General features: G+C 43.9%; 2 protein-coding genes across 3 annotated transcripts in view; one reads left to right on the top strand and one right to left on the bottom strand.

The window, feature by feature from the left end:
* mtrex (Mtr4 exosome RNA helicase) overlaps positions 1–14,319 on the bottom strand; it is a 21,173-nt gene extending 6,854 nt beyond the window's left edge. Inside the window, exons 1-21 of the mRNA XM_084572049.1 lie at positions 14,028–14,319; positions 13,534–13,674; positions 13,240–13,306; positions 13,053–13,115; positions 12,809–12,921; positions 12,483–12,657; positions 12,291–12,381; positions 10,950–11,074; positions 10,698–10,796; positions 10,418–10,538; positions 10,198–10,329; positions 7,058–7,137; positions 6,711–6,821; positions 5,148–5,249; positions 4,110–4,235; positions 3,375–3,525; positions 3,002–3,174; positions 2,845–2,913; positions 2,647–2,772; positions 2,454–2,564; positions 2,181–2,369 (exon numbers count right to left, since the gene is read on the bottom strand). Of these exons, the coding sequence (XP_084428175.1) occupies positions 2,181–2,369; positions 2,454–2,564; positions 2,647–2,772; positions 2,845–2,913; positions 3,002–3,174; positions 3,375–3,525; positions 4,110–4,235; positions 5,148–5,249; positions 6,711–6,821; positions 7,058–7,137; positions 10,198–10,329; positions 10,418–10,538; positions 10,698–10,796; positions 10,950–11,074; positions 12,291–12,381; positions 12,483–12,657; positions 12,809–12,921; positions 13,053–13,115; positions 13,240–13,306; positions 13,534–13,674; positions 14,028–14,305 (2,643 nt within the window). The 5' untranslated portion in view covers positions 14,306–14,319. The remainder of the gene's footprint in view (positions 1–2,180; positions 2,370–2,453; positions 2,565–2,646; positions 2,773–2,844; positions 2,914–3,001; positions 3,175–3,374; positions 3,526–4,109; positions 4,236–5,147; positions 5,250–6,710; positions 6,822–7,057; positions 7,138–10,197; positions 10,330–10,417; positions 10,539–10,697; positions 10,797–10,949; positions 11,075–12,290; positions 12,382–12,482; positions 12,658–12,808; positions 12,922–13,052; positions 13,116–13,239; positions 13,307–13,533; positions 13,675–14,027) is intronic.
* On the top strand, positions 14,206–25,716 carry dhx29 (DEAH (Asp-Glu-Ala-His) box polypeptide 29). Of its 2 annotated transcripts, none has more exons than XM_084572048.1 (28): positions 14,206–14,490; positions 14,809–14,882; positions 14,983–15,096; positions 15,186–15,315; positions 15,397–15,536; positions 15,621–15,767; positions 16,014–16,140; positions 16,224–16,382; positions 16,954–17,122; positions 17,262–17,382; positions 17,463–17,852; positions 17,934–18,200; positions 18,316–18,459; positions 18,550–18,726; positions 18,983–19,123; positions 19,448–19,589; positions 19,676–19,796; positions 19,876–19,960; positions 20,090–20,178; positions 20,994–21,122; positions 21,216–21,291; positions 21,368–21,592; positions 23,096–23,232; positions 23,822–23,912; positions 24,003–24,299; positions 24,373–24,504; positions 24,689–24,785; positions 25,405–25,716. In XM_084572048.1, the coding sequence occupies exons 1-28, from the start codon at positions 14,343–14,345 to the stop codon at positions 25,458–25,460; spliced, it is 4,125 nt and encodes a 1,374-aa protein (XP_084428174.1). In that variant the 5' UTR covers positions 14,206–14,342; the 3' UTR covers positions 25,461–25,716. The 2 variants fall into 2 exon arrangements, with proteins under 2 accessions (XP_084428174.1, XP_084428173.1); XM_084572047.1 differs by having other exon boundaries at positions 14,208–14,490; positions 19,445–19,589.
* The last annotated feature ends 165 nt before the right edge of the window (positions 25,717–25,881 follow it).

A 25,881-nucleotide genomic window follows, 5' to 3' on the forward strand; every position in this document is an offset into this window, starting at 1 on the left:
AATCCATGTGTGAAAATGATGTCTCATACTCCCTGAACCACTCTTTCACAATCTGAGCCCCATGAATCCTGGTATTGTCATCTTGGAATATGATCCATTGATGGAATAACCTGGTCATTCAGTATATTCAGGTAGTCAGCTGACCTCATTCTTTGGACAACATAATGTTGCTGAACCTAGACCTGAGCAACTGCAGCAACCCCAGATCATAGCACTGCCCCCACAGGCTTGTACAGTAGACACTAGGCATGATGGGTGCATCACTTCATCTGCCTCTCTTCTTACCCTGATGCCATGGTTCCCCACTATACTTCCTGTTCCTGGTTGATGCATGCCAATGATTTGACCCTTCTCAAACAGACTAACATCTTCTCCACGACCACAGGATGTGTCTTTAGACATGGTTCTTTAAGAAATGAGAAGCTCCTCATTGCATCAGTTGGGGTTAAACAACTTGTTGCCAACTGAAAGATAATCACCCATGCAGTAATTATCCAATAGGAGGCTCGTACCTATTTGTGAAATCCAGGTGGCGACTTTTTTTTTGGCCAGGCAGTGTAGAAGCGAGACAAGCCGCAGGGTGTTGTCCCGGGACTTGAACATAGCCCCGAACAGAAGACCAGGTTAATATCCGACTCCACGAAGTTACCCTGTTTACGCCGTACGGCTCAGCCTATCATTTCACAAAACGCTCACAACCAGAGTGAGATGTAAATGTTTATGCAAATTGTCAAACAAGGCTTGGTTTGCTTTTTTTTTCGCCACGTGCTGGTAAATCCAGTCTGTTTTATTTTATTTTTTTTAACATCCATCACACAGAGCCTTTTGTTTTTTTACTGTCACGATATGAACCAGGTTTGACTGAACTGAACAGTGCGGTTCTTTGAAAATACGCCAGTTGCTGAAATATTTTATAATCAATCCTGAAAGGGGGAATATTCCCCCTTTTTTATGCACGCTAGCTTTACTTCCTCCCTTTCCTCAACACATAGACGTTAGTCTGTTTGAGAAGGGTCAAATCATTGAGAAGCTACTAAAGTTGGGTTAAGAACTGTCCAACGCATTATTAAAAACTGGAAGGATAGTGAGGAACCATCATCAGTGTAAGAAGAGAGGCAGGTGAAGTGATGCACCCATCATGCCTAGTGTCTACAGTACAAGCCTGTGGGGGCAGTGCTATGATCTGGGGTTGCTGCAGTTGCTCAGGTCTAGGTTCAGCAACATTATGTGTCCAAAGAATGAGGTCAGCTGACTACCTGAATATACTGAATGACCAGGTTATTTCTTCCCTGGTGGAATGGGCATATTCCAAGATGACAATGTCAGGATTCATGGGGCTCAGATTGTGAAAGAGTGGTTCAGGGAGCATGAGACATAATTTTCACACATGGATTGGCCTCCACAGAGTCCAGACCTTAACCTCATTGAGAATCTTTGGGATGTGCTGGAGAAGGCTTTGTGCAGTGGTCAGACTCTCCATCATCAATACAAGATCTTGGTGAAAAATTAATGCAACACTGGATGGAAATAAATCTGGTGATATTGAAGAAGCTTATTGAAATAAATCAGTAATGCCACAGTGAATGCGTGCTGTAATCAAACGTAAAGGTAACTTTAAATCGGTGAAGTGTACGGGGATACACCCATGTTTCTGAGTGACACCCCAGAGCTGCCATATAAAGTGCTCGCCTGCCACTGGGAGCAGCTTCTCGTTTGATGTCTTGCCCAAGGACGCTTCAGCCGGAGTAGCGGCCTTCAACCAGACGACACGCTCTACCATCTGTGCCATGTTTTCATAAAATTAATCAACTGATGGAACAATTATTTCCCCTTTTTAGTTCTGGGGCTTCCTCCAGAGAGCGTTCATGCGTTCACAGACCCTTTGAATAATTTATTTCTCTACCCATGCAAGGAAGCGATGCTGGTGTAATACAATGCTGCAACACAATCTACGAGACTGTGGTTCTTGTCTGATCTACAGAAAGAAGAACAAATCTACAACTTGCGGCCTGACCGCTTGTGAGAACAATGCCCTTGAGTTCTTCCTGTGTTTGTGTTCTATGAGAATATTTAGTCACAATAAAAGGTTAGCTGTTATCTTACTGAAGTAACACAATGTAGACACACAACTAGGTGGATTTTTAGACTTGACATTTAACACACAGACTAAAGTTGCTCACCACAGCTTTCTTCTCGCAGAGAGAATAGACCGATTCCAAATTGGGGTCGCTGTGCAGAGGGTGCGAGTACATGCGGTGCTCGAAGGCCTCCACCTTCTGAATAACCTTCTTCAGAGCAGCGTCTTTGATGCCCATGTCGTCTATGGGGTCTAGTAGAGGGACGCCGTCAGGGAAACGTTTCTGCACCTCCTAAAGACAGAAATAAAATAATATTTTAGGATAATTTCTATGACCAGTTTAAACATATTCAGCCCTACATGGCTGTGTTTATACCTGTATAGATTTAAGCATCAGCTGTCTGTTGTCAAAGCTCCTCAGGTCTTTGGGGATGTAAAGACGAACTGAGCTGATGGAAGTGAGAAGATGGAGCATGACAGGAACCACCTGCACACAAAACAGGGATTATTAACACACTTGTGTAAGTTACATGCAGCCAAGTGTGTTTTCATGTGTTTGTTTCACACACTTGCATCTCTCCAGACTCCCCCGGAGCAGCGGGTTTAGCCGCCTCAGTTGCAGCATCTTTGACGCTGTCTTTGCTGCAGTGAACCAAAACCTCCACCACATACAGCGGGTCCGAGTCTACGCTGGTCTAAAAGAGGAAACTGTGCGTTAGTCACTGCTGCGCGGTAATGAATTCATGCACAAGTTAAACAATACTCACTTTTACGTTGGCCTTCTTGCAAAAGTTCACAACAACCCCCCAGCCAAAGTCAGCGTCTTCGTTTTTTACCTGCGGCCGTAGAACAAACAGATTAGTAAGAGACGTTTAGTAAATCAACAAGAATTATCACTTAACTAAAGATTGTGTGAAGCTGTACCTTGACGAGTCGCCCAGGCTGCAGGAAGGGCAAGCAGTATTTGGGTTTGTGGATGAACTCTTGTATCTCTTTACCCAGTTTGGCCAGCTGCTGTCTGATTTTAAAGTAAGTGACCACGCTCTCTTCATTGGGGATCTCAATGGTGTGGTACTGCTCCTCCAACTTCTTGATTTCTGCATTTCAAAAACATCCTTAATCCATAATAGACACCTTAGAATCACATCTTTACCCCGATAATACTCCAATGTGCTTGTTTTAGTCGTAAACGAGTCAATCACTGGTGCTGTCGCAGCCTCTATGTGCTTTAAATATTTATTTTTTCCCCCTCACACAAACCTAGAGTTTGTCATGATTACATGAGGTAAATGCTTACTCTCCACTACACCAGGCAGAGCTCTGTAGTGCTGGAACTGGTAGAAAGACTTCTCCAGCATGTATTCTGGGTTGATCTCCTCCACTCGCAGCAGGTTGAGCACCATGTTGTAGGTCAGATGGAAGGCGCTGTTCAAAGGGTCTGCCGAGCCCTGCACAACACGGCAAAAGTCATAAAAATAAAAACTTTTACTGTACCGAACCGCAGCTGTGTCTAATCATGTGTTTTGATAAACTTGTTAGCATTTCACTGAAAGTGCCAAGAATCTTTTGAGGTCTAAATAAATGCAGGCTGAAGTCATTTTCCCCCAGCTTAAAACGCTGAGGAAGATTTTGCAATCGGAGCCGCAGATACGCGTTCGACAGCTTTTTCTCTGAGACTCCCTGGGAGTAAAGAGGTACGACAGAGCCAACAAAACAGTGTTACATTATCACAACCTCTCTCGAAAGCTATGCAGCTACGTATTTATAGCAGCGCGGCTGTAAATGTGTCAACTCGAAGCCAATACGCCAAGACTCCTCTGGCTTCTCTGTGACTGCGTGTTGTCATGTTCTGAGTAAGCACCAAAAGTCCCGAGGAGTCACTTAAGAAATTTCCATCAAGTCGTTCGGGCCAGACCGCAGGAAAATGTGTTTAATTGATGATATACTGGGACAATTCTTGCAAAAATGAACGTGCAGAGAGTCCTGGAAAAGTCTGCAAAGATATATGATTGCTGCCACATATACACCGTACCTTTAGTAGCTGTTTGCCCACAGCTGGACTCATCTTCTCATCCACCATGAAAATAACGATTCCCCTGTCGTCCATTCCTCTCCTCCCAGCACGCCCCGACATCTGGATGTACTCACCTGATGTAATCTAGACCACGTGAAAAAGATGTTAGAGAATGAGCCCCTTTATGTCGCTCTAAAACTGATTAAAGTGGCGCAAAGTGGCTGAAGGCAGGAGGATCCGTGTGATCGGGTTGCGCTGAACATTTAGCGACGAGCTAAACATATGCATTTATAACTGAGGAATCAAGATCTTGCAGCTGTCATGTAAAGAAGAGTGTTTAACATGGCTACGACTAAACACATCTGCTGCTCTTTGGATCTAAAAATAAAAGAAGGCAGATGAGATTATTTTGTGTCGAAATGACCTGATCTGATATTCATTTCAGACGAGCCACGGGATCAGCTCTTCATTTGTAACAGAGTACGTTTGAGGAATGAAGAGTGTATCAAAGTCAGTGCCTGCGTGGAGCTTTGGCACCGGCAGAGGCACCAGATGTTCCTGATGAACCTCTTGGAGGGCAGCTGCCTTCTCTTCAAGCCTTTGTGCTTATGTGTGCGCGCGTGTGTGTGTGTGTGTGTGTTGGAAAGCCATGCGTATGAAGTGAAGATGAAGGGTGCTTCACAGACAGCCCCGAGCTCTTATAAACAATACGTGGCTGTTTATGTGGCGATGCAGGCTGCAGCGCTCTAAGACCTTATAAAGGCCTCGGAGCAACACGCTGCCTAACAACTACTCACAGGACAGAGCTGTTTTAAAGAGATAGCTCAGTTTATGAGTAGCTTCGCTTTTACTAAACAATCACTGGTGCAGCAGGTTTGAGTCCCATCTAGATGGATGCTTAGTTTACACAAACCACACTATTTAAACTCATCTTCCTGCGTATGCTTATAGAAAACAAACTTCCACCAAACAATGTGCGTAACAAATCTAATAGCGGTGCTGGGAGAAATTCCCCTTCCACGTGAAGTGACGGTGACTGCGCGTGTGCACTCTTACAAAGCGGTGATTCTTGCCGTCAAATTTGCGTGCGCTGGTGAAGAGGACGGTCCGAGCCGGCATGTTGATGCCCATGGCGAACGTCTCTGTGGCAAACAGCGCCTGAGAATGAGAATAAAAGCACAATGTCATTCTTAATTCAGCTTCCAAGGTGTCCTCTGGAGGTTTCTTGTAAACACATAAATATATTGCTCTTATTGAAATGAATTGTCTGTATCCTGGAGGAGAAATTCACATGTTCAATTTTATTTTATTGTCATCGATGGGTTGTTGGCGGGTACTTAACGAACAAATTCAGGAATTATTTTGATGATGCAGCAGCAGGAAAGATGATGGGGATGATGAGGAGGAGGAAGAATAGAAAAAAGGAGAAGATAGATGTAGTAGAGGAGGAGGAAGATAAAAAAGGAGGAGGAGGAGGAAGAGGATAAAGAGAAAAAACAAGAGGAGGAAGATGAATAGGAAGAAGAAAAGGATTTCGTAGTAGAGGAGGAGAAGAAGATAAAGAAGAATAGGAGGAAGAAGAAAAAGATGAGAAAGAAGGGGAAGACAAAGGAGGAGGAGGAAGAAGAGGACAAGGAGAAAAAGAGGAGGAGGAAGATGATGATGAAAAGGAGGAATAGGAATGAAGAAGGCGAGGAGAAAGAATAGGAGAAGAGGAGGGGGAAGGGGAATAAGAAGAGGAGGAAGAAGAAAAAAGGAGGAGTTGGAGGAGGAAAAAATTGCTGAAGAAGAGGAATAGGAAGAAGAAGATGGGAATAAAGAGGAAGACAAAAAGGTTCTGAAGAAGAAGAGGAATAGGAATGGGGAAGATGACGACATGAAAGAAGAAAAAGAAGGGGAGCAAGGACAAGAAGAAGAAGAGGAAGAAGAAGGAGAGGAGAAATAAGTAGAAGAAGATGAAGAAATAAGGATGAGACAAAGAGTAGGAGGAAGTGCAGGAGGAAGAGGCCCAGGAGAAAAAAATGAATAGGAAATGAATAGGAGGAGGAATAGGAATAGGAATAGGACAAAGAAGGCGAGGAGAAAGAATAGCAGGAGAGGAGAGGGAATGGGAAAAAGAAAGAGGAGGAAGAAAAAAAAAAAGGAGGAGGAGGAGGAGGAGGAAAAAGTTGCTGAGGAAGTGGAATAGGAAAGAGGAGGAGGAAGGCGAAGAAGATGAGAATAAAGAGGAAGACAAAAAGGTTCTGAAGAAGAGGAATAAGAGGAGGAAGAGGAATGGGGAAGATGACGACGTGGAAGAAGAAGAAGAAGAGCTAGAAGAAAAAGAAGGGGAGCAAGGACAAGAAGAAGAGGAAGACATAAGGATGAAGACAAAGAGTAGGAGGAAGTACAGGAGGAAAAATGAATAGGAAATGAAGAGGAGGGTGAATAGGACAAAGAAGGCAAGGAGAAAGAATAGCAGGAGAGGAGAGGGGAAGAAGATGAAGAAGAAAAAGAAAAATAGGTAGAAGAACATGAAGTGGAGCAGGAAGAAGTAGTAAGAAAAATAAGGGGAGCAAGAACAAAAGAAAACGGAACTGGTGGACGTGCATGGAGCATCTTCCTGCAGACATGTCGTACCTTGAGCAGGCCTTCAGAGAAAAGGATCTCTATGGTCTCCTTCAGGATGGGCAGCAGGCCTCCATGATGGATCCCTATCCCCCTCTTCAACAGCGGCAGCACATGCTCCACCTGAAGAACACCAAAAATACCTGTTAACGTCGAACAGTGGCTGGTTTTATTCTTTTAGAAGAGCAGTTTTCATATCATCAGCTCAGCGTCTGAGGCCACATTGGCTCATTAACGGACTTGAAAAACAGCTTTTTTTCCCCTGAGGTTTTACAAGGTGTGCTTAAAAACTGGATGGTTACATGGCTGTGAGGCAACAGTGAGACAACATGTGAGAAAGAAACACCAGTCCTGCTTACCTGAGGCAGTTTCTTGTCCTCGTCAGAAAGACAGTCCACTGCGTTGTTGAACACCTCTTCCACCAGACGTTTCTCCTCATCTGGAACAAACACATTGTTATATTATTTCTAGACATCTTTTCACGGACAGCGTACTTAAGAATTGGCAAATTTTAGGGCATTACCTGCAGGGTAATGTCAAAAATATAAATACAGTGAAGTCTCTGTTGACCATAGATCGTATCTGAATCTGCAGCCATATGTTCCACGTTATTCTGAAGAAACACTCGCTGTTCAACGTATGACTCCATTTTTAGCCGCTCATTAAAGCCTCATTACAAAAACAAATATTGTCCGGAAAACGCTGTTGCAGTTTGCTGCAATAAATAAGAAACGGATGAACCAACACTGCCACCAGTATCTTGTTATTGCCAATCACATTACATGGCTAGCTGCGGCTGGTTGGCTGCCCCTGTCCGTGTGGAAACTTAGTCACAGGTTGTTCTTTATTTATGAAACCGTTCTGGGAAATGTTCCTCCTCATGCGCCCTGCGTTACTCAGAGACCTGGAGAGTCACGGAGTTTGATGGCTCATGAGTTTTCAATTTTCAATTTTGCACGTAAAGTTTACTAGTTGTTGTTTGTAATTCCCGCTCATTATGTTTACAACTGGGGCTTGGCAAAAAGACGTGGACACCACACTGAGCTTCAAAACTACTCTCCATGAATCCTACGGGCTATGACATGAAAGATTTGTCCATCTTTATTTACAGTAAATGAGTCGAAGCTACTGGGTTGCATTATGGGAAACGAAAGAGGCCGTGTTTTAGGAGTTTGACCCACACCATACTAGGAATTAAAAGTCAACATAACGGAGCTGTGAAACTAAACTTCACTTCCTGAAATTACACAAATGCCTGACGCTGAACAAAAGGTCGCCGAGGTCGACAAAGGTCCCCAGAAATCATCCCGTGTGGACCACGAATAATCTAACAAAATCCACAACTATTTGCACAGTAATTGCTGAAATATTTGGCCTCCGAGAAAAATGCTGGACGTGCAGACCTCTCCAAATTCAAGTTCAGCCAGTGGTAGCAAAAAACATCTGTAACGCTGCTGCTCGGCCAAAAAAACAGCACCTTGAACGCTTGCAGGTTAGCGTCATAAGATAGAGAAACACGTCAGACGCTGCATAAACAACCCAAAACTTCTATAATTTGTTTGTTTGTTTGTTTGTTGCTGCAGTTGTGCACACGATCACTTGGTTTGGGTTTCGGCACCAGCTGGTCCCCTGACTCCAACACAGCTCTGCCACTGAAATCGCTAAGAGGAAAATATGTGTCACAGCAGCGAGAGAGAGAGGGGGGGGGACCTTAATGCAAAATAAATATGGATAAATAGAGAAAAGTAAAACACAGAGGAGGTCAAATAGAGGGAAGGGGTTGCAGAGTGGCTGGATGGGAAAGAGAGAAACTATAAGAGCCACGTGGCTCTGTCTCCTAATCATAACCCTCCTACACACAATAACAGAGGTGGTGAAACAATGCGGCTTATGTGCTGTTTGTATTTATTGACACAATAAATCCCTGTGATTCTTTAAATGACAGACAAAACAAAAGAGAGCAACCTTCATGACAGACGCATGTGTAAACTGCAGATTCAGGTTGGTATCGTGGCTCACTTCCAACAGTAGTTATTCTTCCAACGTTTGTGAAAGAAACCCAAAACACATGAAACTCTTGGAAAAGAGAAATTATATTTGGCAGCGTTTTCCATGTGTTCTTTGCACTAGTGATAAAGAACTGGCAGCTTTCACAGAATAAAAGCCTCCGGTGCTGAAAGAGCTCAGCATTTAAACAAACCTCCTCATTTATAAAAAATGTCACAATTCAAGAAAAACAAACCGAGCAGAGGTGGAGGAAAATGTTTCCCCAAGTAAAACTTTGAGTTTTTTTTTACTTGACTGAACAAAGCTCGGAGCAGGTGGATACGAGCCAAGCTCAAGTCCACTGCTGGATTATCTCCAAACATGCAGAGATTTGTCCTCATGAAGCAACTCTTCCACTTATCCACTGGACCAAACAGCGGCACCAACTGTGCGGGCACAATAAGCCATATTCATGGCACTCTATCAGCGGGGAGGATTCATTCGGCTCAGCCTGCCAACAATTTAGCATTTTAGCGAGCGGTTTCAGTTGCCTAATTCAAACTCCCTCCTGAATTCTCACAGCAATTTGTCACAAAAATGCATTCGTTATGACATCTGTGTGTGTGGAAATCTGCTCTGGACTTAATTAAAAATATTTGCTGATAGTGTGACCTTAATACCAGATAGGTCCCGAATGCAGACAACTGCTCAAATAAATAAGAAGTGCATTAAATTAAAAGGATCTTTCTTTGCTTGCATAAAAAAAAAAGGTCGTCTATATCTTCAGATCACACATTTTAAGGATGAGCAAAACTATTTCAATCTTGTTTACCACAGAGAAACACCAGTATTTATTCTTTCTAAGCTTTGATCCATATTATTCTGAACGTGCCTGACCTCACATGACTTAGCAGAAGAAGGAAACTCATATCAGAAAAACATGACATGCCACTACTCCACTAGTACTTTAAATGAACAAATTCAGCCAAGATTGCTACAAAGTGCAACTAATGCCAGTCATTCTTGACTTGCCGAGTCATGATCCATGCAATCAATACCCATTCTCAGCTGAGTAACACCGATCAGCCAGTTCTGACTCATCAGGGAATGGACACAGGCCAACTGAGGGTGCCCTGTGGTGTCTGGCACCAGGATGTTGGCAGTGGAAGTCTGGGTTAAGAGAAGGGGCGGGGATACTGATCAAGTATCCCACAGATACTTGATCAGTTTGGGATCTAGGCAATTCAGAGGTCAGGTCAACACCTTGTGCTATTTTTCAGGATTTTTTTTAGCTGATCCTAAGCAGCTTTGTGGTAGTGTTGCTATGAGGTGTTGAGGCCCGGTCAGTAGCAATGTTTAATTAGCCTAAGTAATCCAGCAGAACACTGCATTGTAACAAGAGGACCAATGTTATTCAGTCCCCCTGGTATATTTTTTGTTGTTGTTGTGGCAGATTAGTGTGTAGCTTTGTAGAGAACGGACACCAATAAAAGCACAACTGTGTGCAGCATACCTTTGTTAAAGTCCAGCTTGGCCACCTGCAGAGCGTAGGCCTCACACTCTTTCTTGCTGAAGCTGAAAATGATGACAGGCTGGAAGTTCCTCTCCATGATCATCTTGACTATTTTGAACACACTGGACGGACCTAACGAGAGTACACAAACACAGTTAATCACTGAATTGAAAACATTTACAGCTATTATTATTACTCATTTGAAAACTGGCACACGGACCTTTAGTTCCTCCTTTCCGTCCTCTTGGGTCCCACTTGCCACCTCCACCGCTGTTCCCAGAATCCCCAGCGTCTCTCAGCACCTGCATTGCTGTGTTGAAATTGTCTTCTCTGAAATCTCCCTGTAGAGAAGAATTAACACGTGCGGGTGTCACAAAAGTTCATCTTGCCCAAGATAAATGTAGTCTGATGACACAGTTATCAGATTTATTAATCGTCTCCACCAAGCTGATTGATTAGCTCTGTTAGACTCATTTAGGTGTGGCATGAGGTGGCCTTACATTCTCGTCAACCACCAGGTGGAGTCCATCGCCCCCTGCTGGAAAGATGTAGTGTTGCAGAGGGGTGGGGCGGTAGTCTGTGTAGACGACATGGCACGGCTACAGGGAAGATTATAAAAATACATTATATTAATCATGAAACAACTACAAACACAAAGAAACATCTGATTCTCTGTATGGAATATTATCGCCTCCTCACTTTAAGTCATGCAATTCCTATGGATATAATAAAAAGCCAGAACACCGTCTCACTTGTTTATGTAAGTGGCAAATCCACTCTGCAAACTGTTTGGCGTTGGGAATGGTGGCTGACAGGAAGACGTAATGCACATTGTCAGGAAGAAGAATGATGGTTTCCTCCCACACCACACCACGCTCTGAAATACACAAAAAAAACAACAAGACTTATTACTTTCGACTGGCCCAATGCAAGAACATTTTTCTAGTTTGTGGGAACATTTCATTGTGCTGTTTGTTACAGAAGAAGAAAAGGAAGACTCTGCAAAACCTCAAGTGCTGCTTTCCAAAACCAGCAGAGAAAAAAAGATGCACTGCCTGGCCAAAAAAAAAAAAAAAGTCGCCACCTGGATTTCACTAAGCAAATAGGTACGAGCCTCCTGTTGGATAATTACTGCATGGGTGATTATCTTTCAGATGGCAACGAGGTATTTAACCCCAACTGATGCAATGAGTAGCTTCTCATTTCTTAAACAACCATGTTGAAAGATACATCCTGTGATTGTGGAAAAGATGTACTAAAATTGGGTTAAGAACTGTCCAACGCATTATTAAAAACTGGAAGGATAGTGGGGAAACATCACATCAGGGTAAGAAGAGAGGCAGATGAAGTGATGCACCCATCATGCCTAGTGTCTACTGTACAAGCCTGTGGGGGCAGTGCTATGATATGGGGTTGCTGCAGTTGCTCAGGTCTAGGTTCAGCAACATTATGTTGCCCAAAGAATGAGGTCAGCTGACTACCTGAATATACTGAATGACCAGGTTATTTCTTCCCTGGTGGAATGGGCATATTTCAAGATGACAATGTCAGGATTCATGGGGCTCAGATTGTGAAAGAGTGGTTCAGGGAGCATGAGACATCATTTTCACACATGGATTGGCCACCACAGAGTCCAGACCTTAACCCCATTGAGAATCTTTGGGATGTGCTGGAGAAGGCTTTGCTCAGTGGTCGGACTCTCCCATCATCAATACGAGATCTTGGTGAAGAACTAATGCAACACTGGATGGAAGTAAATCTGGTGACATTGAAGAAGCTTATCGGAACAATGCTGTAATCAAAGCTAAAGGTGGTCCAATGAAATATCAGAGTGTGTGACCTTTTTTTGGTGGCGACTATTTTTTTGGCCAGTAGGAGACACTGCACTGCTTGATGCAACAGAGGATGATCATTAACATTGACTCTGATAAAGATGCCGAAACAGGTGCCAACAGTGTCAATAAAATCACTGCACAATCTTAAAATATTCTCAGTAGAAACCAAAAGGATGGTTAATAAACATCTATCAACATTTGTACCCAAGACTTGCAAATTTTACTCTGATAAACAGGCCACCAGTATTCTGTACACACCTGCGTCTCTCATGTAGTGGATCTCGTCAAAGATGACCCACGCCACTTCCCTCATGATCTCAGAGCCCCGGTACAGCATGCTCCTCAGGATCTGGAGAAAATTAGTTCATCGTGTCAGACCAGCCTTTCAGCGATGTCTCTCGGTGATATATAACCTATCTAATAATGCCTCCACGCTAAACGTTTTCCCACCTCTGTTGTCATGACGAGGCAAGAGGCAGTGGGGTTGATGGTGACGTCACCGGTCATCAGTCCCACGTCCTGGAACTCTTCGTACATCTCTCTGTACTTCTGGTTGGAGAGGGCCTTGATGGGGCTGGTGAAGATCACTCTCTGCTTCTCTCTGAGAGCCAGCGCAATGGCATATCTGCAAGAAGAAGATATCAGAGTAGTAAACAGAAAAATGTTGATGATCACCACTGGTGTGAACCTGGACTTTTTTTTTTTTTCTTTCTCACCATATCATAAAAAAAAATTGTGATTTCTTAAAAAGTGCCATGTTTATTGATGATACTCACTCAGCACAAACTGTCTTGCCAGCAGAGGTGTGAGCAGACACAAGCACGGACTGGTTGTTGTCAATACATAAGATGGCCTCACGCTGGAAGGGATCAAGAACAAAAGGGTACTCCTGCAAGAAAAAACAAGACGCATTAAAACAAAAGAAAAACAAATCAAGAGTCAGTTAATGTGGGAAAAGTACTACAAATAAGTTAACATTAGCTTTAGTGTGGATTGATAACACTGAAACGTGTCTTTTACCTTGGCTGCTTTCCCCACTCGCGATTTCAGCGGTTTATATTCTTCACTAGCAGGCAGAGCAACCTGTAAGAAGAAGACCACGTTTAACAATTAGAGTTTGGACACATCAACCCCTAGGTATCAGGCAGGTGGTGACTATTTTAAGACAAAAATATATGTATTAAATCGCTAAAGTTGGTTTGTTTACCTCGTGTGAGCATCCTTCAACAGTTTCGACTTGCTCCACCTTCACTTGAGGCATAAATTCTGCAAGACTGAAATGAAAAGGAAAACGAAACTTAAACACACATCTGTGAGTTTCAAACCACTTGTAAAACAACTGATATTTAATATAACCTTTCAGTATTTCTCTCTGTGAGTTGGATGAGTACATAGAATGGAAATTCTCGCTGAAACTGGCCCAATAAACTTGAAACTGTGCGTACATCAACAAGTTAGCATTAGCATCCTGCACAGGTACAACTCCTGTACATCATCTTACTTCAGGTCGTTAGCTGAGGCCGTCTCCATTCGAGGTTTCTTCCCAAACACCACCTCCTCTCCTCCGTCACTGTCCGCCTCCCTCTTGACCCGGGGAGACGGACCAGCATCTTTGTCAGAGCCATTTTTACCTACAGCTTTCCTGTCAAAGAGAAACACACACAGCATACAGACGTGTTGGTAGCTGAGGTGTCTTTGCATCACTCATACATGTACGTTACAACAACTCGTTGCTAAACGAACACTTTTATACTATTATACTATTATAACATTGTTGAAAACTGCACTTATTGGTGATTAATTATTATTTATAACAAGACAACGGTTGAATTTAACGTTTCTCGGCACTATAAGACACTTTGTTAAGCTAGCTAGCTAACCAGTCAGTTGACGTTGACTACCACGAGCGCACATGATGCTGCGTTCAGGGTCCCTGGTAAATAAAAACCTGCTAGTTTCAAACACAAAACTTATTTATTAAAAACAAATATTTACCCCGTTTCCACAGGCACAGACGTTGGCGTCTTTTTGCTTGTGGAAGTTTGTTGTTCATCGTCAAACACGCTGAACAAGCCGTCTCCAAAGGCGTCCGCCATGTTTGTTAGGGGCAAACTTCCCACAATACAACACGAGAGCGAGGCTGTTCCGGTAATACTTCCGCTACGGCAGCCGTGCGGTCCAAAAAGAAGACGAGAAACACGTCTGGGAGTCATTTTTGCTTCATGATCAACTGTCAAACACCTCGCTGATGACTTTGCACCACGCGAGCACATAAAGGAGCCACGAGCAGACAAGGTTTTGGGGGATATAATGGGCGGAAAGAAGAAGAAATCGGCAGCGGCGCAAGCGGCTGCTCCGGTGGCCCCGGCAGCAACGGGGACCGGCGTGGCGGAGGAGACCAAGAAACAGCCAGCCAGCAATAAACCGAACAAACCAGCCAAAGAAAACAAGTCTAAAGGTGATAATACCTGACAACAGTCCACATTAGAGGGTGTTCATGTGTACATTTTTAGTCGATAGTTGCCAGCGTTCAGTATTGGCTTATTATACGTGTATTTTCAACGTGCTATTAATTTACAGTGATCTTAATTTTTCCAGGCTGTAAAAGAGTATTCACTTAATCAAAGGATGGTCATATTAATCAAAGATGGACACAGTTGTTTGGCCACAGCCTGATCTGACAGCGTGTGTCAATAAATGTTGTATATAAAAAATATATTTGAAAATTAAAGGTAGACTATGCCTTACTCTGTACATTTCTCTGTTTTGTCCTCAGCTCCAAAGACTTACAGTCTCACCTCCACCGCCCAGGTTGACACAGGTGGGGTCTCAGACAAGTCGATTCTTAAAGTAAGTCCAACGTGAAGTGTTATCCATGTTGTCATGTGTGTTCTTTGCTCCAAAACGTCTAAAATGCCGACAGCCAAAGTGATATGTCCCGTTAACGCAGGTTGCTATCCAAGCTGACCTGGAGAAGAAGATCATCAAGCTGATCAACGACTTCAGACAGGAGAATGGAGACAAAGGGCCCATATCAGGCAGACTTACCAGCAAGAAACTGCTGGTAAAGACAAAAACAAATCCATCTCGATGCCTCACGGTTGTGCACGGATTGTTTCTAATCAGGTTGGGTTTCTCCTAATGTGCGTGCAGGACCTGTACACAGCTCTGCAGAGGTTCAACTTTAAAAGAGAGCACATCGAAGAGGCGATGAAGAGCAGCGTGCTGTACGGAGGAGATCTCCACTCTGCTCTCGACTGGCTCTGCCTCAACCTTAAAGATGGTAAAACGTCAGCAGTCATTTATCATCAGTGTAGGAGTTCTTGAAGACAGAACTTTTAAAACTTATCGTCTGTTTCATCAGATGAACTGCCGGATGGTTTTAGCCAGCAGATGCAGGAAGAGTCCCAGAAGAGTCGACCTAAATACCAGCCTCCCGCCCAGCAGAAACCTGCACCCCAGAGCCCCAAAGCAGCCAACAACACCCGCAAAGAGACCCCGAAGGTTTGTGCATTTAAGTGTGGGTCAGCTAGAGAGATTTCCGTGTCCTGTCGTGTAGCTTATAAATGTGTGCGTGGTGTTTGTCAGGCCTCCGAGAAGGATGAAGCTGCAACCGTGAAGGACTGGATCTTAAGGTATGCAGAGCAAAGCAGTGAAGAAGAAGAGGAGGAGGATGACGAAAAGGAAGGGCTGAAGAAGACACGTAATCCTGAACTGGATGAAAAGTTTGATCCAGTAAGTGTAATTAAGATCTTGAAGTAGCTCTTACAGGGATTTTTTTTTTGGCTTTTGTGCAAGTTAAGTAAACTAGGTATAATATGTTAATTGGGTGCTAATAGGCGGAAGCAGCCATGCTAGCTGTTTCCCCTTGTTTCCAGTGTTTATGCTGAGCTACGCTAACAGTCTGCATGCTCTAGGAAGTTGTCATAGCTTGATAAATGTCTTCTTTGTCCAATAACAGTGTTTATTATCTCTGTGTAGAATGACAGGTACTTGATCCTCACTGCTCAGCTGTATGACGCTAAAGAAATGGCAGCTGCTGCTAAGACCAAAGGAGACAAAATGGGCCAGAGGATGGCACAGGACAGAATTCGCGTCATACAGCAAGGTGTGTGTGTGTTTTCTCTTTTCAATTTAAAACGTGTGCAAACGCATATTACATATTAATATGGTGTGTTTTTCTCTCGCTAGAAATGAAGCAGCTAGAGTCCCACCCCGTGTTCAATCCGGCCTTAAAAGTGGTGGATGTGCCGCAAAAGCAAAAGAAAGTACTTCCCGTCAGTGAGGACAAAGAGGAGGTCGGCTTCAGTTTATTTGAACAAGCTGCAAAGGATCCTCCTGCCGAGAAAGGTTTGTCTATTCATTTAGTGACTAACGGAATAAGTTCAAAGTGTTTTTAGGGGATATAAACAACATGAACTGTAACTTTAAAGGGGAACTACTGTTTTTTACAACCTGGACCTTATTTCTGGCATAAAATATGATCGTTTACTCGTTAAATCCGTTATTTAGAGGCTGTATTTCGGTGCCCCAGTCACTCCCACTATATGGATATATGTAGATCTAAATATCTCCTGAACGACTACAAATGACACAAAAGTTATATGGGTGAGTAAACGATCGTATTTTATGCCAGAAATAAAGTCCAGGTTGTAAAAAAACTGTAGTTCCCCTTTAAGCTGTAATGTTATGGTTCAAGCCATGGTTCAGTGTGAATTTGTCCAATAAATGCATTTCTAACAAACTGCTTAACCCTACTAGAAGATAAAACCTCCAAAACTAGATGTTGAAGATGTTATACCTGAAAAATGGTATCAGTGGAATATCGATGTCTTCTGAGGACATGATATAGTTTTCAGTGACCTATGTATGAGACAGAGTTTGCTGCTTACCCATTCTTATCTTTTTTTATTCCCTGCAGTCGTGAAAAAGAACGAGCCAAAGGACATTCGCAACTTCGACTACACAGCTCGCAGCTGGACTGGAAAGTCGCCCAAGCAGTTCCTCATCGACTGGGTCCGAAAAAACCTGCCCAAAAGTCCGGCGCCGGCTTTTCACAAGGTGGCTGCTGGTAGATACTGGAGATGCAAGTGAGTGCAGTTTGACAGTTGTGTGTTTTCACAACTATTCCCATTTATGCATTCTGATTCTGCTGTATTTGACTTTGCAGAAACACATTAGTAAGTGGAAAAGAGTAAGTGTTATAGAAGTGTCTTTTTATGCATGAAGGGTGCGTGTCCAGAGGGTGGATGATGTGCTGGAAGTTTGTCCCACCATCCTGACTGAGGACAGCATGCAGGCTCAGCATCTGGCAGCCACGCTGGCTCTCTACAGCCTGGTTAAAGGACAGGTGATGCACATGATTTGACTTCTGTTTTAGTCATGTCCATCTTTGTTCCTGAAGTAAACTCGTTCCCTTCTTTCTCTCAGTCGGTGCACCAGCTCCTTCCTCCCACCTACAGAGATGTGTGGCTGGAGTGGAGAGACAGTGAGCAGCAGCAGCAGGAAGAGAGCCGCACCGCTGCCAACAAACCCCGAGACCAGTTCATCTCCCGGCTCCTGACCAGACTCAAGCAGCAGCAGAGTCAGAGTCTAGGGTCCGGGTCTGGACAAGGACAACCGGGGACCAACAGTGCTGATGATGAGGAGCCCGAGGAGTCCTGGGAGAGCCTGGCTGCTCTCGATATGGAGGAGCGAGGAGGAGAATCGGACGACAAGAGTGAGAAAAAAGGAGGGAGGAGGGAGGATGCGGGAGCTCTTGAGGCCGCCAGAGAGCTTTTGTTAAAGCTGAAGAAATCATCGCTGTTCCACAAACTGCAGGTAGATACACTTAAACTTTTCCATGTAGAGCAACTTGCTTGAAATAAAGTCACGGCGTTCAACATTTATCCTACATTTAAGGCAGAACGAGAGCAGCTTCCTGTCTTTCAACACCGACGTCGCGTCCTGGAAGCTCTGCAGCGGCACCGCGTGGTGGTGGTGGCTGGCGAGACGGGCAGCGGTAAGAGTACTCAGATCCCCCAGTTCCTGCTGGAGGAGCTGCTGACCGGAGGGAAAGCTGCAGAGCCCTGCAACATCGTGGTGACTCAGCCTCGCCGGATATCTGCCATGAGCCTGGCCTGCAGAGTCAGCCAGGAGATGGGCTGCGAGGACGGACCAGGATCGAAGGTGAAAATACACTTTAAATGTTAAAAGCTGGTGGGTTGTGAGTGTAAAACCTTTTGATTATCTGATCGGATGCACTGTCGCCCGCTTTAATGGCCATGTTTTGTGTTGAATTCAGTCGGCGCTGTGCGGATACCAGATCCGGATGGAGAATCAGTCCGGGGACTGGACCCGCCTGCTGTATTGTACAACTGGAGTTCTTCTCAGGAAGCTCCAGCACGACAGACACCTCAGCTCCCTGACACACATCATCGTAGACGAGGTACTGACGGTTGCTGATCATCCACAGAATCTGCTCATTATTTATTTATCCTTTCCTTAAAAAAAAAAACTCCAAACCACTTCACCACAGGTCCACGAGCGCAGTGTCCAGTCAGACTTCCTGCTCACCATCCTGAAAGACATTGTGATGAGGAGATCGGACCTGCAGCTGATCCTCATGAGCGCCACGGTGGACTGTGACAAGTTCTCCAGCTACTTCAACCGCTGCCCAGTGATCAACATCCCTGGCAGGACGTTCCCAGTGGAGGTAAGAGCAGTTAAATCAGGAGAGACTTTCCCCCATGTGAGGAGTGAAGATTTTATTTAATAATGTGCCCAATAAGTATTTGGCGTTTGGATAAAATCATGACCCTAGACTCTGATGGGTCTCAGACAGCTGACAGCCGCAGATGAGAACACATCTAAAGGAATTAAATGTTTGAGATTGTGGCAAAATCATTCGTTTTATGTGTTTTACCCCAAACCAAGGATATTTTTCAAGCTGCTGGTGTTTTTGTCTCCAGGTGTTTCATCTAGAAGACATAGTGGAGCAGACGGGGTACATCCTAGAAAAGGACTCGGAATACAGCCAGAAAATTCTTGAAGAAGAAGAGGAAGTCACCATCTCTGTCACACAAAAAGGTGGCAAAACTCTGCAGCACCAGGTAATGTTTGCTCTCTTTAACATTATTGTATCTGTTACTGGTGTGGTATTTGTGTTGTGCTGCCTAGAGATTGGAGCAGTGTTCATTCATTCATTTTGTGCGAGAGGTGGGGTACACCCTGGACAGGTCTCCAGTCTATCGCAGGGCTAACACAGAGAGACAGACATCCATTCACACTCACACCTACCAATTTACAATCCCCAATTAACCTAACCAGCATGTCTTTGGACGGTGGGAGGAAGCCGGAGTACCTGGAGAGAACCCACGCAGAGACAGGGAGAACATGGAGCAGTGTTGTCAGATGTTTCCTCTTCGTTCCAGGAGGTGATACTGAGGGACTCCTCCTCCGGCTGGGACCTGGGTCCTGACCTCGACCACTTCAGCAGCAGGACTAGACAAGTGCTGCAGTACATGAACCCTAATAAGATCAACATGGACCTGCTCGTTGACCTCGTGGACTACCTAGGTACAACACATATACTGACAGAATCGTACATTTTAAATTTGTTATGTGTATTAAATGTGTTTTGTGTGTGTGTGTGTTTCTCTTAGACAAAGCCCCACAATTTGCAGATGTGGATGGAGCCATTCTCGTCTTCCTCCCTGGTCTGGCTCACATCCAGCAGCTGCACGACCTGCTCTCCTCAGACAAGAGGTTCCGGGACAAACACAGGTGACGTAAATACACCGCGACAAAATATGAAAGCCAAAACTGTGCATGGTCTCACTGTAGGCTGTGTCTTGTCTCTTAGGTTCAAGATAGTTGCTCTCCACTCAACTCTCTCTTCAAAGGACCAGGCTGCTGCGTTCACAGTGCCCCCTGCTGGAGTTAGAAAGGTATTTTTTTTTTAAATGTGTAATATTTAAACATTGAAAAATAAGAATAAAAGTCGTTTTATACTGTTATAAAAATGTCTCGCACTAAAATAAATTGGAAAACAAATCTCTGCTCTGTGTCTCCTTTAGATTGTGCTGTCGACTAACATTGCTGAGACAGGTGTGACTATTCCTGACGTTGTGTTTGTCATCGACACAGGGAAGACCAAAGAAAACAAGTAAGACAATATCAAATCACTCTGGCAATTAAAATAGCCTGCCGTTGTCTTTGGCGCCAAATTATTGGATATGCTTCTTCACTTGTCAGTGAATTCATATTAACAAGTAAGGGAAACAAGAATGGCACTGCAGCATGGTCCCATGTGTGAATTAGAACTAGCAACAATTAAAACAGTGGGGAAAATTAAGATTTTGACCTGATGATGGCACCAGGTAGTAAGTTGAGTAACAGCCACAGTTATTAAAACTCATCCTCAGGAGGATTTGAATGCCTACCTCATCACGATACTTGCGATAAAGACGAAGAGGTTCATCAGATTTTAATATTTGCACCAGAGGATGAGGTTTCATTTGGGAGCACAGACTAAAATTCACATCCTTAGAGGAATGCCACTAGAATTAATAATAAAATAAAAGGCGTTGTCGTTCCCGAGCGGGGTGCAGAGGCATAAGCGGGTCAGACAGGGCCTGAAAGGAGGTCTGCGGAGGAATCCTTTGGCTGACAAGTGAAGAGTGAGAGAGTCAGGCGGGTCGGTAGCAACGAAATTTGGTGGCTTGTACGCAATCTTCTACAGATGCCATTGCCTCAGTCTGCCACTAGAGGGAGTCATAGGCTAAAGCAGGTGGGAAAAGACAAGTGTGATTAGGGGAAAGCTGGGTCTGCCAACTGAGTAAGAGATAGGACTCAAATATTTACACGTCACCAGTAGCGCCTCCTAAAGAGCATAATGCACAAAACCAATAATGACTTTAATTACAAAACATGGGTATATGCTGGTTGTGGATAGACCCCTCTTCTCTGATTATCGTTCAGGTACCATGAGAGCAGCCAGATGAGTTCCCTGGTGGAAACGTTCGTCTCCAAAGCCAGCGCCCTGCAGAGGCAGGGGAGAGCAGGACGTGTTCGAAACGGCTTCTGCTTCAGACTGTACCCAAAGTTCAGGTATGAAGCTCATAAATATGGAAAACCCTGTTAGGTGTAAAAGAATGTGTTCATCAAAAAAAGACTTTTAGGTAAATGTTTGTTTAATTCCAGGTTCGATGCCTTCATGGATTACTCCATTCCAGAGATTCTGCGGGTCCCACTGGAGGAGCTCTGTCTTCATATTATGGTAATTAATCATCCTCGGCTGTACACAAAATGAATGTCCGCACAAAGGCAAACACTCTGCATCTCCTCTCTCGCAGAAATGTCAGTACGGATCCCCGGAGGACTTTCTGAGCCGAGCCCTGGACGCCCCTCAGCCACAGTCGGTCAGCAACGCCGTCAACCTGCTGAGGAAGATCGGCGCGTGTCACCCCGACAACCACGTCCTCACCCCTCTGGGACACCACCTGGCGAGCCTGCCGGTCAACGTGAAGATCGGCAAGATGCTCATCTACGGGGCCATCTTCGGCTGCCTGGAGCCCATAGTACGTCCCACTGATTCTTTAAATTATACGAGGGCTATATTTTGGTACCATCCTGCAGCATCATATTTTTTAAACATACACTACCGGTCAAAAGTTTGAGAACACCCTAATGTTTCCAGTTATTTATTGCAATTCAAGTCTTGCAAGTCAAATGAATAGCTTAAAATGGTACACAGGTAAGTACTGAACAGCCAGAGGTTAAAAAAAAAAAGGTTTGGTTACCCAAAACTGAAAAATAATGTACATTTCAGAATTATACAAAAAGGCCTCTTTCGGGGAACACGAAATGGCGAGAAAAAGGCAATTAACAATGGAAAAGAGACAGACCATCATAACACTTAAAATGTAGGTCTTTCTTAAAAGGAAATTGCAAAGAAAGTCAAGGTGTCAGTGAGTATGGTTTTCTTCACCATCAAAAGGCACTCAGAAACTAGGGGAAACTCTGACAGGAAGAGGTCTGGCAGACCCAAAGCCACAACTGCATCGGAGGGCAAGTTTCTTAGAATTAACAGCTTGCGTGATAGGCGGCTCACAGGACAACAGCTTCAAGCACAGCTTAATAGTGGTCGTAGTGAGCAGGTCTCAGTTTTAATAGTGAAGAGAAGACTTGGAGCTGCAGGTTTGACAGGATGAGTTGCAGCAAGAAAGCCATTGCTAAGATGTCAGAATAAGACAAAGAGGCTCGCCTGGGCCATGAAACACCGCCATTGGACTACTGAAGACTGGAAGAAGGTATTATGGACTGATGTCAAATCTTCAGTTCATCACGCAGGATCTTTGTACGCCGTCGAGTAGGCGAGAGGATGGTTCCACAGTGTGTGACATCAACTGTCAAACATGGAGGAGGAAGTGTGATGGTCTGGGGCTGTTTTGCTGGATCCAGGGTCGGTGACTTGTACAGAGTGAGAGGCACCCTGAACCAAAACGGCTACCACAGCATTCTGCAGCGCCATGCAATACCCTCTGGTATGCACCTAGTTGGTCAGAGGTTCATCCTACAGCAAGATAATGACCCAAAACACAAGTCCAAGCTATGCCAGAACTACCTCAGGAAAAAAGATACAAGATGGTAAGCTTGAAAACATGGAGTGGCCAGCACAGTCTCCAGACATCGATCTGGTTTGGGATGAACTGGACAGAAGAGTGAAAGCCAAGCAACCTAAAAGTTCCACACATTTATGGGAACTTCTGCAACAGACTTGGGAAGAACTTTCTGAAGAATATTTGGTTTCTATTGTAGAAACCAAATATTTCTATTGTTCAGCTGTTATATCTGCCAAAGGTGGCTACTTTGATGAGTCAAATACATTTTGGTAATAAACTGATTCCATGATGTCTTTTTCAACTCAAATTGCTTATTTGTTCTATGCTTTCATTTCAGAGTGCAGTGAGACACTAAACTGAATAATTTTCAGTAAAAAACTGGAAAAAGTGTGGTGTTCTAAAACTTTTGACCGGTAGTGTATCTATCTTTTATGATTATTAATCAACGATTTGTTTCAGGCAACCATCGCGGCAGCCATCACAGAGAAGTCTCCTTTCTCCACACCAATGAACAGAAAGGATGAAGCTAACCTGGCCAAGGCTGCACTGGCGTTGGCCAACTCCGATCACCTGACCATATACAACGCATACATTGGGTACGGACTCGTGTGCAAACTTTAAAAGGCTTGAATTTTTTCAGCGCGCACAAATACTGTGTCTCACTGAGATGTTTTTAATGAAACAACTGTTGTGCAGAAATGCATCGTGCAACAGATTTAAGGAAGGAAGGAGGAGTAGTGCCACTCTTCAGGAGTCGTATTATTATGCGTTTGTTTTTTATGCTCGAGAGGCACCAGGAAACATAATGTATCTACAAAAAAAAAGACACGTGAGACATGGTGCAAGAGTGTACTCTACATGAAAAGGTTATTTTTGTGCAGTTTCAGTTAGAGACACCATGTCGTCGCTGCTGCTACCCACAGTAACGAGTAAGGTCATGGTTCAAAATCTTAAAATAAGTTATTGACTGTTTTTTAATGAAATAATTTGCTTCCTCTTTCCATTAAGCGACATAAATTTGTGTTTTATTTCATTTTTAGTGTTTTATTTTATTTGAATCTTGTAACAGTAGCTATAGTTGAGGCAGACCGACAGACAGACAAGTTACCTGGGTGCTCGAAAATGTTTCGAGCATTTGTAGAAATGATAATCTCATTACCTTTTTTTCTTGCGTCATACCGTTAGGTGGAGGAACTCGCAGACTGAAGGACAGAGAGCTGAAATGTCCTACTGCAGAAAGCACTTCCTTAATCGAACGGCTCTCATGACAATCGAGGTAACCTGTTGCCTCCACTTGCATGTTAACCTTGGATTCCTTTAGCTTTATCTGTCTAATCCCATGTGCATGAATCCATCTTCCATGCAGGATGTGAAGCACGAGCTGATGAGGATGATGGAGCAGGCCGGTTTCTGGTCGTCTCGCTCCTCGTCTCGCTCGAGGCAGCAGGCGGCCTCACTGTCCAAGCAGCAGATCTCAGTCCTGAACGCGGTGCTGACGGCGGGGCTCTACGACAGCGTGGCGCGGGTCCTGTGCACGCCCTCCGTGGACGTGCTGGAGCGAGTGGCCTGCACGGTGGAGACGCCTCAAGGCAAGGCTCAGGTCCACCCTTCGTCCGTGAACCGCAACCTGCAGACGCACGGCTGGCTGCTGTACCAGGAGAAGGTAATGGATGAAGCGTGTGCGATGTCTTTTCAGCCAGCAGTTCAGGCTTGTGTTAATAAATGTTTGTCCACAGGTAAAATACACTAAGATCTACCTGCGAGACACCACTCTGGTATCTCCTTTCCCCATGCTGCTGTTCGGAGGGGACATCGATATTCAGCACAGAGAGAGGCTCATCAGTCTGGACGGATGGATCCACTTCCAGGTCAGATGTCACAGATATTTATTAAATATCATTGCCACTGCTTTAAACATCTGGGACAAACTATTCTTATCTTGAAAAATGCTCTAATTTCATTCTCCTGTTCTCTCTGCCTTAGTCATTTTTCTTTTCTTTTACTCTTTTCAAACCCCATTTATGTGTGTCTTTGCATTGTCTGCCTCTCAAGGCTCCCGTACGGATCGGCGTCATCTTTAAACACCTGAGGAAACTGATGGACTCTTTGCTTGAGAGGAAGATTGAGAACCCCAGGATGAGTCTGGAAGGTAACACTTCCTACCACAGCATCACAAAATATGACAGATATGACATTTTATTTCCCTTTAAATTATAAGGATTATTAAGGATTTTATATAATAGTTTAAATTATATAATATCTTAGCCCTCTGTGCCATAGAGCTCCACTGGCGCCACAAAACGATCCAAAAAATCCCCAGTAAAACAGGCCATTGCAATCTGACGATGTTGTTTCATTATGATAAACATGGACTCTGCAGATGCTATAAATGTTTTCATTGCTTTCTGAAAATAGACCTAAACAAATGATTTATTTACTCTTGAATGATAAATGTTTCCAACTGTTTTAGGGAAGTACTTACCCTTTTAAAAATAAGACACTCTGTACTAGTACTGCTACCATTTTCACAAGTGCAGACATCCAAGTATTCATAAGAGCAAATGGGCTTGGGGCTGAGAAACACAGGCAGACTTGTCTAAAGTATACATTTTTATTTATTTATTTATTTTCACGACAAACTCCTCATCTGTCTAATAGTTTCCACTTCCAAGATGCCTTACGTGTCTGCAGATAAAAATAAGGACAGCATTTCTACTTGCTAGACCTGATCTGATCTGATCTGATCTGATCTCGTCTTTGTGTTATAGGTGAGTCGACCATCCAGGTGATTCTGGATCTGATCAAATCGGAAAATGCCTTGTAACGTCCGACCGCCACAGGATCTGATTGCCACTGAAGAACCTGCACAGCTCGTCTTACGCTAGCAGGCCTCTGGCTCTAGTTGAGGATTACAGAGAAACACAACACCCCCTGGACAAATGTCCAAAAAAACAGAATCTTAACTCACATTGAGGAGGATTGTATCATATGAAATGCATAAATACATGCTTAGAGGAATAACAAACAGCTGCATTATGACGTTGCCAAATGTGGTGGAAATAAAGCTGTATTTGTTTTTATTTGAGATGGTCTTTGCATCGTGTTTCGCAGTAAAAATCATGCTTTAATTGTTATAGACGCGCTAGTGATAATTGTTTTCAACATATTTGAGCAACCTCTTTAACAAGTTACATATACACTGACATTTTGTTGTCAGATCAGTAGCAGAAAGACCAGGTAGGTGT

Source organism: Chelon labrosus (genome assembly GCF_963514085.1).
Source record: "Chelon labrosus genome assembly, chromosome: 22".
NCBI lineage: Eukaryota > Metazoa > Chordata > Actinopteri > Mugiliformes > Mugilidae > Chelon > Chelon labrosus.